The 10,896-nt window shown below is 60.2% G+C and overlaps 1 protein-coding gene across 1 annotated transcript; it reads left to right on the top strand.

Moving 5' to 3' along the window:
* The first annotated feature begins 2,370 nt into the window (after positions 1 to 2,370).
* EIF4A3 (eukaryotic translation initiation factor 4A3) lies at positions 2,371 to 10,557 on the top strand. The gene is made up of 12 exons (XM_090257598.1): positions 2,371 to 2,621; positions 4,313 to 4,385; positions 5,077 to 5,143; positions 5,545 to 5,607; positions 6,008 to 6,140; positions 6,294 to 6,374; positions 7,252 to 7,393; positions 7,704 to 7,842; positions 8,162 to 8,277; positions 8,955 to 9,062; positions 9,147 to 9,343; positions 10,496 to 10,557. The coding sequence occupies exons 1-12, from the start codon at positions 2,453 to 2,455 to the stop codon at positions 10,555 to 10,557; spliced, it is 1,350 nt and encodes a 449-aa protein (XP_090113724.1). The 5' UTR covers positions 2,371 to 2,452.
* The last annotated feature ends 339 nt before the right edge of the window (positions 10,558 to 10,896 follow it).

Below are 10,896 nucleotides of genomic sequence, written 5' to 3'. Positions count from 1 at the left end.
CCAGGACAAGAGGGGCCTCCCTGACCCTGCACACCCCGAGTCCAGCGCGGGCCAGGCAGAGAGGCTGGCCAGGAGGTTCAGCCCACAGCCGGTCCTGGCTTCCCCATCGCTCCGGCCTGAGCTCCGGGAGCTCCTGGACAGCTGGCCCGTCCTCCGTACAGCATGCTAGGGCAGCGATGGGGAAGCAGACAGGCAAGGCCCCTCCCTGAGATGAGTCTAATCAGATGGGTCTAACCAAATGTCATGGTGGGAGAGGTGAGGCGCAGGAGGCAGCCTGTGTTTGGAGGGCGACCTGATGAGACTCCCCAGAGGGGGACATAGACAAGTCTGCTTTGCTCGCCATTGCTCCCGGGAGCTTTGGTCACCAGGAGGCCACTGACGGACGTGTGTCCCAGCCTACAGCCCCTGTCATTCTCGGGGACTCTGGCCTAGGAAGTGAAAGGGCACTGGCTCCGAACAAAAGGAAGCAGTCTCTGAGGTGTGCACTCACACAGCGGAGGGGACACTGCCAGGGAAATGGCATAGAATGTCACGAGAGCATGAAACCAAAAGACAATTGCAGGTGGCTCTCGAGTGAGATTTAAAATGCTCAGCAAGCCCTGGCTGCTGTGGCTCAGTGGACTGAGCGCCGGCCTGCGAACCAAAGGGTCGCTGGTTCAATTCCCAGTCGGGGCACAGGCCTGGGCTGCGGGCCAGGTCCCCAGCTGGGGGTGCGCCAGAGACAACCACACACTGATGCTTCTCTCCCTCCCCCTCTCTAAAAACAAAACCTTTAAAAAAAATCACTCAGTAAGTGTGACAGAGGCCACAAGCCTCGGGCACCAAGAGACCCCGGGGGTGGCTCCCTCTTCATTCATTTCAGAACTCCTCAGTCACCTTCAGCTTTCTCTGGCCCCACGGCCGGCCTGCTTATTTTACACCTGTGAAGGCCTTACAACAGCGCAGTAACAGTTCCACAGAGAACTAAAATGTTTCCATAATGTAGCTCTGTCTAAACAGTAAAGTGAAACAAGTAGCACTAAAGTAACTTTCTTAACTCAGGGTATCTAAAACGGTCATTTCCACAGAAAATCAGCATCAACACTGAGATCGTTCACATTCTTCTCTTGTGCTCGCAGAGATCTGCGTTACCACCCAGCCCTAGAGCAGGGCTTATCCATCAGTGCAGCCTCGGAGGGGCACCGGGTAAGACCTGAGAACTTCTGTTTCTGTTACTTGAAGTCTAAGAAAGGAACTCGGCTTCACACACATGAAACATCTGGTTAGCGCCGGCGTCCCTGCTGGGTGCGCTTGAGGCAGGCCCCGGGGAATGAGTCCCGGGGCACTCGGGGGCTGTCAGCCAGCCTGCTACAACCCACGCCCTCCCTTTGTGCCTGGTTGAAAGGATGAGCCGATGATCTAGTAACGAAATTAACCTTCACCGCAGGAGGGAGTGGCCGCGCTTCTGGAAAGCGGCGCTGGATCACGGACGGGCCCAGCGACGCGAGTCAAGAAAAGGAGAAAGGACAGCAACTCCCACAAAAGCCGCTTCTCATACAACAGAGAAGGGGCACGTGTAGGTGGAGACGCTGCTGCAGCGCCCGGGCACCTAAGTAAGTTCGGGGCGACCTGGCGTCACTGGGTCTGTTGTCCGGGCAGCAAAACGCCATCGCCTCTGGGGTCATGTCTGCAGGGCAGGACTTAAGCCTGAGGCCGGAATGAGGAGTGAGCTGCAGTCGAACGAAGGTGCGTCCTCGCGGTCACGCGGCCAGTCCGGGGTCCCCGGTGTCCGCACCCCCCGGCGTGGCCCTCCGCCTCCACTCGACCGCAGGTAGGGCTTTTACTGTCGGAGCTGAACACCAGGCGACCTGATCAGAGCTGACTCCAGGGTGCCCAAGAGCAGGCAATCTGCAGGAGGACCTCCACTGGGCATCAGCCACGACGCGTGACGACCCGTTTCCCTCGCTGTGTCCGGCGCCCTCAGTCCCGGCCAGTGACATCGTGTAACCGCATAAGCAATTGGGGGCCCGCGCCCAGGTTCTCACTCGGGGCAGGGCCACCTAGAAACCCCATGCGCAGCAGGGGCGTCCAGGCTCCGCGGAGCGCGGGGAATTCAAACGAACAAGAACCAACGGCCGCCCAAAACGCAGAAGCGTCCCTCCTAACACACGAAACACCAGCAGCGTGCCGCCTCCGCAACTTTTATAGTGGGTAGGCGAGGCCCCGCCCCCCGCAGATCCCGCGAGAGCTCATTTCTCGCAAGAGAATCAGCAGCCCGCCCCTTTTCCCGCGGCAAGCTCCCTTCCCCTCTCACGTGACGAGAAGTCCCCGCCCCTTCCCCGGCGCGGCCCCGACGCACGCTCGCACGCACGTCCGCGCGCGTGACGTCAGTTCCTGGCGGCGGCGGCTGTGCAAAGGACTTGTTTCCGCTGTTCGCTGCGGCGCGCGCTCCGCTCTCAGCCGACGCGGGATCATGGCGGCCGCGGCCACGATGGCGAACTCGGGTTCGGCGCGGAAGCGCCTGCTCAAAGAGGAAGACATGACCAAGGTGGAGTTCGAGACCAGCGAGGAGGTGGACGTGACCCCCACGTTCGACACGATGGGCCTGCGGGAGGACCTGCTGCGCGGCATCTACGCCTACGGTTGGTGGGCGCGCGGGCCCGGGGCGCGGGGCGGGGACCGGAGGACGCGAGCCGGTGGAGGGGGGGCGGGGCGGGGGCCCGAGGACGCCGGGGCTCCGAGCCGAGGCCGCCCTTGGGCGACCCTCGCCCCCAGCGCGCCGCCGTCACTCCGCGTCCGGGGTTTCGGCGTGTCGTGCCCGGTGCAGGACGGCGTGCTGGTCCCTCGAGGGTGGCACAGCCCCCCGGGCGTTCCGGAGTCGTTCACTCAGCGGGCCGCTGGCTGGCGTCTCCCGGCGGGAGGCTCGGGCGCTGCTCTGGGCACCGGAGGTTGAGCAGCGAGCCAGGCCGGCGGGTGCCCCGGAGAGCTTAAGTCATGCCCGGGAGGAGGCCGCTGCGGGTGTGGGCACGGCCGCGAAGCTGAGCGGGACGGTGGACTCGAGTGCCGGGGGGAGAAGGGGGCGAGAACGGAGCAAGGAGACGCGGGGCTCCCGGGAGCGCCGACGCTGGGCTGCGGTCCGGATTACGGGCCCGGCAGGAGAAGACTGCGGGGAAACTGGGTGCGTTCCGGGGACAGGGAGCGCCTCGTGTTCTGGGCGCCCGGCGGTGCGTGTGGAGAGCGGGGCAGGCGCCGGGGCTTGCGTGGCGCCCCGCGAGGCGGTGCGGGGCTACGGGCCTGGGAGGCCGTGCGAGGGCTGTCAGTTGCAGAGGCTGTCCGGCTGTGGGGATTCGGGGCAGGCGAGGCCGGAGGGCGGCCGGGCAGAATTCGGCGGCGTTTCCTCGGTGTCCTGGGGAGAGGGGACGGGTCATGGTTGGGGGGTCCGCCCCCGGGCGGCAGGTGACGCTGTCGGCAGCCGCGGTGTGGCCCAGTCGGGCTGGGTCCTGGGCCGGCGAGCTTGGGGGCCGTCCGTGCGTCATCCCGTCGGGGGGCGACTGTCTAAATCGGGGCCGTCCGGCAGCCCCTGGGGTAGGACGGGTCGGACAGGGCAGGAGTGCCTGCGGGGTGGGCCGCCAGGAGCACTGCAGCCGGCCTGCTGGGGGGGCCCCGGCGCCGCCCGTCCCCGAGACCCTTTACGCCGCACCGGCTGCTTGGTCTTCGTCTGTAACGTGTGCTTCTGGGTTACATGGGGATTGTGCTACGTTTTAGAGACTACCAAGAATAAAATACAGTTTTGTGCGTGAAGTTTTGTTTGCTCGGTTGGGAAATCCTTGTGTTCCTCCCGAGTGGCCTCCCTCGGTGACAGACGCTCTGCGTGGGCCGGGCAGGATGCCCCGTGGGGCCGCCCCGGCAGCCAGCTAGGGGTCTGGTGACTGGCACTCGTGGATTGGTTTTCCGCTTTTTAGGTTAGACAGTAACGACCAAAGAGATGGGTTGTTGTAATGCAGGCGAACAGGGGGAGAAAAACGTGGGCCGGCGCCCCGCCCGCTCCCGGGAGCACCGCCGCCAAGGGCACGCTCCTGCGAGGGTGTTCTTCCCACAGACGCTTTTGTCTGCGATGAGACCCCGTGTCAGTCCCCACAGAGGGCTGCTTCGGCCCAGCTCCCGCAGCAGCTGCTTTCCGAGCTCAGTGCGGTGGGCCCTGGTTTAGCGGGGCGGTGGGGGGCTGGCCAGAGGGTTGGAACAGATTTCGCCTCTGCCACAAGGAGCGTATGGTGCCGGGGACACACACTGGTCTAGGGGTGGGAGCTAACGTTTCTTCTGGTTTGGTTCGCAGGGTTTGAAAAGCCGTCTGCCATCCAACAGCGAGCCATCAAGCAGATCATCAAAGGGAGAGACGTCATTGCGCAGTAAGTCGCTCACCCAGCCAAGGCCGGGGCTGGTCGCGGAGCAAGTCCGCGGGCCGGGAACAACACGGGTCTGAGCTGTGTGGGTCCCCTTACACATGGGTTTCTTCTCAATAAGTGCAGTGAATGTATTTCCTCTTCTGTACGATCTGCTCAGTGACGTTACCTTCAGTATCGTGCGTAACGTATGAGTATGTCCATGGGCCGTCTGTGTGTGTGACTGGCAAGGCCGGTCACCAGCAGGTGTTAGCGGTTAAGTTCAGGGGGTCGAACGTTGTGTGTAGGCCTTTGTGCGGAGACGGGCATTGCTCCCTCCGTGCTGTTGAAGGGTCACCTGCATGGTTCAGGGCTCAGGGACGCCCCTTTTCCTTGGGGTCTGCATGCTGGTTCCCAGCTGTGGCCCGGGCTTTAGCTACGGTGTTTTGTTTTTATTTTTGTGCTGTTCTGGGGAGCTTTCAGTGTTTAGCAAGCCTGATCGCCTATCAGTTGGCCTGTAGAATTGCATAGAGTACTTGTTAAATGGCTTTATTCCCAATTTACTTAATTTTTTAAAGATTCGTTTAGCAGAGAAAATCCCACCAACAACTGGAGGATGGTTTCAGCACAAACCACACTTCTGTAAAGAGGATGCAGCCTGCTGAAGGCAGGGTCTGCCCACGGTTCTGAGCCCCACTTCCCACGTCCCCTCTCCTAGGTCTCAGTCTGGCACAGGCAAAACGGCCACCTTCAGCATCTCCGTCCTCCAGTGCCTGGACATCCAGGTAACTCGCGCTGCCCCATCTCCTTCTGGGAAATAATTCTGTTTTCCTCTGTAACTGCAGTGTTCAGAGGTGCAAGGTTTATATGCCTCCAGTAGTACTGACTCAGATTTTTAAAGAGACTTAATTGTGCACTAGTGTCTGACCTAACTAAGATCTTGTTAGTGAATTCCTTCATGTTTAGGGAGATTTTATGAACTAGTGGAAACTCTTGCCTGCAAACAAGAATGCTCGCCAGTACACGCTATTGCTGGATTTGTGGGTTCGGGACCCCTAAGTTCTGTGTGCTGCTAGGAACCTATGCAGTTAATGTGCGATGATGTTCAGAACAGATGTGAGCCTGGTTGGCGGAACCTGCTTCAGACCACTGACGCATCTCTTCTCTTGACACGTTCCCTCACCAGGTCCGTGAAACCCAGGCTCTGATCCTGGCCCCGACCAGAGAGCTGGCCGTGCAGATCCAAAAGGTGAGGCGGCAGCGGGTGCCGGTCCCCGGGCAGACTTGCCGGGTCCCGCCGCCTCCCCGAGCCCTTGCTGTGTTGCAGCACTCAGCGCGGCTGTGTGGCCCCGGCAGCTCCTGTAGCTTTCACACGAGCTGTGAACACTGCACGCCAATACGTGAGCGTGTCTGGGTGGAGAGCGCTGTGTTTTGTACCTTTCCTGGTCTGTCTGTAATTAACGTGTATCGCTTTTGTAGTAAGAAACCATCAAAGCCAACTCCGTTCTGCATTCTAGGAAGCTTCCATAGGAAGAGTAGAGAAGCAGTGGGGGAGGAGACCTGGGCCCCGTTTGTGGTGCAAATAACGGCACAGATGCTCCTTGGTGGTCGTCTTAAATGGACTAGAAATGACCCTGTGCTCCATCCAGGGCCTGCTCGCGCTGGGGGACTACATGAACGTGCAGTGCCACGCCTGCATCGGCGGCACCAACGTGGGGGAGGACATCCGGAAGCTGGACTACGGGCAGCACGTGGTGGCCGGCACGCCGGGGCGCGTCTTTGGTGAGCGCTTTGCCCGTAACTGTGGGTGACCAGTGCAGAGTGGGAAGGACTGCGTGTGCTCTGGTCACCTGCAGGACGTGGAGGCCAGGTCTCTGACCGGGCCAGCTTTCCTCGCAGCGTGAGGGCTGACCCTTTTGAAATTCCTCGTTACAGATATGATTCGGCGCAGAAGTCTGAGGACTCGAGCTATCAAGATGCTGGTTTTGGACGAGGCCGACGAGATGTTGAATAAAGGTACGCGGAACAAGGACGGATTTTCTGCCCACGGGCGATTCTGAATGTTCACGGTGCAGAGCAGACATGGGCCTGGGGAGGGCGGGGCACAGCTGTGCCTTGGGGCCCAGGGGCACGCACCTCTCCCCTCGGTCCTTCTGTGGTCAGGATCGGCGAGGCTGATTGCAGCCAGCTCGGCAGCCTGTCGTCCCAGCAGACACAGCATCGCTCTCTGTGTGTCTGGTGGTCAGCGCGGGTGCCAGGCGTGTGCACTGAGCAGGGGCCACCAGAGCGCCTGGGGTGGGGGCAGCAGGGCCCTCTCTGCATTTGACCCATGTACACCGAACCCATCGTTTCTCTGGTTCTCTGGGCCGTTTATTCCGCCTGTACCACATTCAGTGACGTCAGTTAGCTGCCTATGTGATTAGGAGGTTCTTCCACTGAGGTGTAATTGACGTGGGACAGTAGTGTCAGGCGCACAGCGTAATGACTTGACTTTGTGGGAGGGCTGGGTGGTGCGGTTTTCTTGTTTTTTGTTTTTTGTCATTGGGAAAATGTTTTGGTAAAAATCCAGATCTCTGGGTTCTCTGGAAATGTGGCCGATGTGGCTGCCATGGTGCCAGTCCTCGCAGGCAGCGGGGGTGCAACTCAGCCAGGAACCCAGTGCCGGCGTCTGAGGGGGGTGGCTTGTAGCTAGGCATTTGGGATCCTTGGCTGAGGCGGTGACCCCCAGAGTGTGGGGCTGGGGGTTTTACGGGAGGGGAGGGAGTGTGCCAGTTTTCTGCTGTGTGGGAAGGGTTCTTTGTGAAACGTCAGGCCTGCCGTCGTGGCCCGGCCCCTGATGCAGCGTGCGGTTGGACAGCGGCCTCACGGGTTCTGTGTGTCTCCCTCGTCCCAGGTTTCAAAGAGCAGATTTACGACGTGTACAGGTATCTGCCCCCGGCCACGCAGGTGGTGCTCATCAGCGCCACGCTGCCTCACGAGATCCTGGAGATGACCAACAAGTTCATGACGGACCCCATCCGCATCTTGGTAAAACGGTGCGCACGTCCCGCTTGTCCAGCGGCGCGAGATAGGCGGGCTGTGTTTGGGTTTTCAACACGAAAGTCCTAGTTCTCCTTTTTGAAAAGCCCGCTTTTAATGTGTGCACTGCTCTCTGACCCAGTAATTGCAAGTCCTGAAGGGAGCCGCGAGGTGGGTCAGTGGTCGGAGCGTGGGGTGTGGTTCAGAGCCCTGGTCAGGGTGGCAGTGACTGTCAGTTCCGACCCAGAGCCAGGCTGCGGGAACCCCTGTGAGTGTGCAGCTGCGCGGGCGGGTTGGGGGGTGACAGGCGGTGCCTCCGTCCCCCAGAGATGAGCTGACTCTGGAAGGCATCAAGCAGTTCTTTGTGGCGGTGGAAAGAGAGGAGTGGAAGTTCGACACGCTGTGCGACCTCTACGACACCCTGACCATCACGCAGGCGGTCATCTTCTGCAACACCAAGAGGAAGGTGGGTGCCGGCGCGGCTGTGGGCCCGTGGGCTCCGGGACGGCTCCGCGCGCTGCCCTTCCGCACAGAAGCCGCCGTGCGTGGCGAGGCTGCACGCAAGCGTGGGTGCCCGTCCCACGCCGGAAGGCTCCAGGGGACCAGGCCGAGGGGTTTGTGCCCCACCACCTGCGGGGCGAGCCTTGGGTTTCTGCACAGCCAGTAGCGATGAGAGTGTCGGAGCGCCTGCTGGGCGCACGGCCGCGTCGGCTCGGCAAAGGGTGGCAGGAGACCCTGAGCCCTGCCTTTGGTGACGAGCGTCCCTCTGCCGATTTGGGTGGCAGGTGGACTGGCTGACGGAGAAGATGAGAGAAGCCAACTTCACGGTGTCGTCAATGCACGGGGACATGCCGCAGAAGGAGCGCGAGTCCATCATGAAGGAGTTCCGGTCCGGCGCCAGGTAGGGCCTCCACCCGTGCTGTGGGCGCCCACGGCTGTGGCGGGGTGGCCGGGTGATGAGTCCTCACGCGATGGGCCGGTGCCCCGCAGAGAAGGGCGTGTCTTTGTTTCCAAATAAACGGCGGTTCCCGGTACGGTGTTGATTGGTTTTCAGCTTTCTTCCGTTGTGGTCAGCGAGCATCTTTGTGTGGCTACATCGCTGTGGCCTGTTCGTAGTTGCCTGGGGGCCCAGCGCAGGGTCCTTTTCCACGTGTTCTGTGCGCCGAAGCAGGGGGGGTGCTGCGGGGGGGTGGCACTGGCCGGGGTCAGCGGCCGGTGGTGTTTCTTGAGTCGCCCGCGTCCTTACCCGCGCGCTCTGCCCCGTTGCGTGAGCGCTGTGGGCGAGGTCCCTCTGAGGTTTTGCAGGGTCTTGAGCTTTTACAAGAGCGAGGTGTCTTCCCCGGCGTGGCTGTGGGCTTGGCTTTAAGGAAATTGCACGTGGTGTAGTAAAGGCACCCGAGTTGTTCATTCGGTAGCACGTGTGACCTTAAGACTACAGTCCCTGAAGGCCCTTTCTGAACCGGTGGTTCTGGGACAGTCGCTGACTCCTCACACTGGCCACGCCCCAGCGGGACGCGGGGACCTGGGGTGACCTCTGTGGCCGAGGTGGTCGCCTCATAGACCTTTCCTCTGTTGCAGCCGCGTGCTCATTTCTACGGATGTCTGGGCCAGGGGCTTGGATGTCCCTCAGGTGTCCCTCATCATCAACTACGACCTGCCCAACAACAGGGAGCTGTACATCCACAGGTACGGGGCTCGGGCTCCCCGCTCGTCGGGGGATTCTCTGGGGTTTTCGCTGTGTTTACTCAAGTGGTTTTGCTTCCTCTGAAGAATCGGGCGATCGGGGCGGTACGGCCGGAAGGGCGTGGCCATCAACTTTGTGAAGAACGACGACATCCGTATCCTGCGGGACATCGAGCAGTACTATTCCACGCAGATCGACGAGATGCCCATGAACGGTGAGCGCCGCCCTGCGGCCCCTGCCCCGAGGGTCCCCTGCCACTGCGTCCCACCTTGGGAAGCCCAGTGTGAGCCTCTGCCTAACTTTGCTTTTGCGCTTTGTGCTGTTCTCTCACTTTCAGTTGCTGATCTAATCTGAGGAGCCTGCCCAGGCCACTGAGGAGGAGCTGGGCCAGCCCGTGCCCCTCGGAACCGCTGAGGGCGGTCTCTGTCCCAGGAGGTTGCGTGTGTGCTCCTGCCCTGGCCCCCAGGCCACAGCCAGGGCTCTGTGACCCCCCTGCCCCCCATGTAAATAATGCTTTGTTGCCAGTCTTTTTCATTAAATGCTTTCACTTTTCCCATGAATTCTTTTTAATTCTTAAGGTGCCACCAGCTTTTCTGGTCACCTGCTGCGCAGTCCTGGCAGGTCATGTCACTGTGTTTGCCGAGCTTCTGGATTGGGCCGGCAGTGGGGCGGGGGTGGCTTTGCTGGTTGGGATGGATGAGAACATCCAAATTGGGGGAACGACGGCTGGGGGTGGGGTTGGAAGTACTTCTAAAGCTCATCAGGCAATTCTAACTCAAAGCATGTGCGATTGTATAGCTTATGCAAGGACTTTCCTCTGGATTTCCAACGAAGAGTGATAGTTCGGGATTCATCCACGTGGGGTACTCACTGAGCGGCAGAGAGGGACTGCGCCGCTCTGGCCACAGCAGCCCTTTCACCTCCAGCCAAGGAGGTAGCAGCGAGGGGAGGACCCGTGCCTGCCACCTGACCCCACTCCTGTGGGTGGGGGATGATGAGCGGACTCACTGTGGGTCAGGGGGCACATGGTGTCCCGGTGGAGGGCTCAGGTCACAGGTAAAGACACAGGTAGTCATGCCGACATTCCACCTTGCTGCTGATTCAGAAATGGCATGTGATTGTCCAGTAGTGAAGATTTAGTCGCCGTTACCCTAAATGTCGGCAAGGGGACAGGAAGCTTTCGTGTTGGTGACACAGGAGGTGGGCACTTCCTGGGTAGTATCTGTCCTGTCAGGCCCTTCACAGGATGGGCTTAGAAGATCATCCACTTTCAACTAATTTTTTTTTTACTTTTAAAAACATGATCCCTTGATTATAAAACTCCACGTTCATCATAGGAAAAATCCGCAAAATCACCAGAGTATGAAAATGACCTGCGTTGTAGGGAACAGCTCTGTCTGCCCCAACAACCTATGACCTTGCCTGGCTCCTCAAGGTCATACAGGCAAGGGCTCGAGACGCCACCTGCCCCAAGTCCTGGACCCTGTGGCCCCATGAGCACGCAGGCCGACTGCTTCACACACGAACGGCGGCATGCATGACAGCAAGGCGTGTGACCAAAAGCTGGAAGGCTGAGAATAAGCAGCAGTGACGGGCATCCGGGGTCTCAGACTGCGCGTGACGTGTGTGCCGTTACGTATGGCAGCCTGAGGGGGTGCAAGGTGCATCCCGTGAAACTAATTTTTAGTTACAAACCTTAGAGGAACCAGTGAAAAAGCAGAACAGCCAACACTGGAGACCAAAAGGAACCGTGAACAACACTTAGTCAAAAAGGGCTGGAGGCCCTGGCTGGGTAGCTCCATTGGTAGAGTGTTGGCAGTTCGATCCCCGGTTGGG

The sequence above is a fragment of the Furipterus horrens genome, unplaced genomic scaffold, assembly GCF_987537825.1.
Source record: "Furipterus horrens unplaced genomic scaffold, mFurHor1.1.pri manual_scaffold_11, whole genome shotgun sequence".
Lineage (NCBI taxonomy): Eukaryota > Metazoa > Chordata > Mammalia > Chiroptera > Furipteridae > Furipterus > Furipterus horrens.
The sequence above is the reverse complement of the archived record's forward strand: the minus strand, read 5'-3'. Positions and strand labels throughout refer to the sequence as shown.

Excerpts from the sequence above, each read along its gene's own strand:
- EIF4A3 (XM_090257598.1), top strand. The coding sequence starts at position 2,453 with ATGGCGGCCGCGGCCACGATGGCGAACTCGGGTTCGGCGCGGAAGCGC. Across the intron at positions 6,141-6,293 it reads CACGCCGGGGCGCGTCTTTG|ATATGATTCGGCGCAGAAGT; the intron begins GTGAGCGCTTTG and ends TCCTCGTTACAG. Across the intron at positions 7,394-7,703 it reads ATCCGCATCTTGGTAAAACG|AGATGAGCTGACTCTGGAAG; the intron begins GTGCGCACGTCC and ends TCCGTCCCCCAG.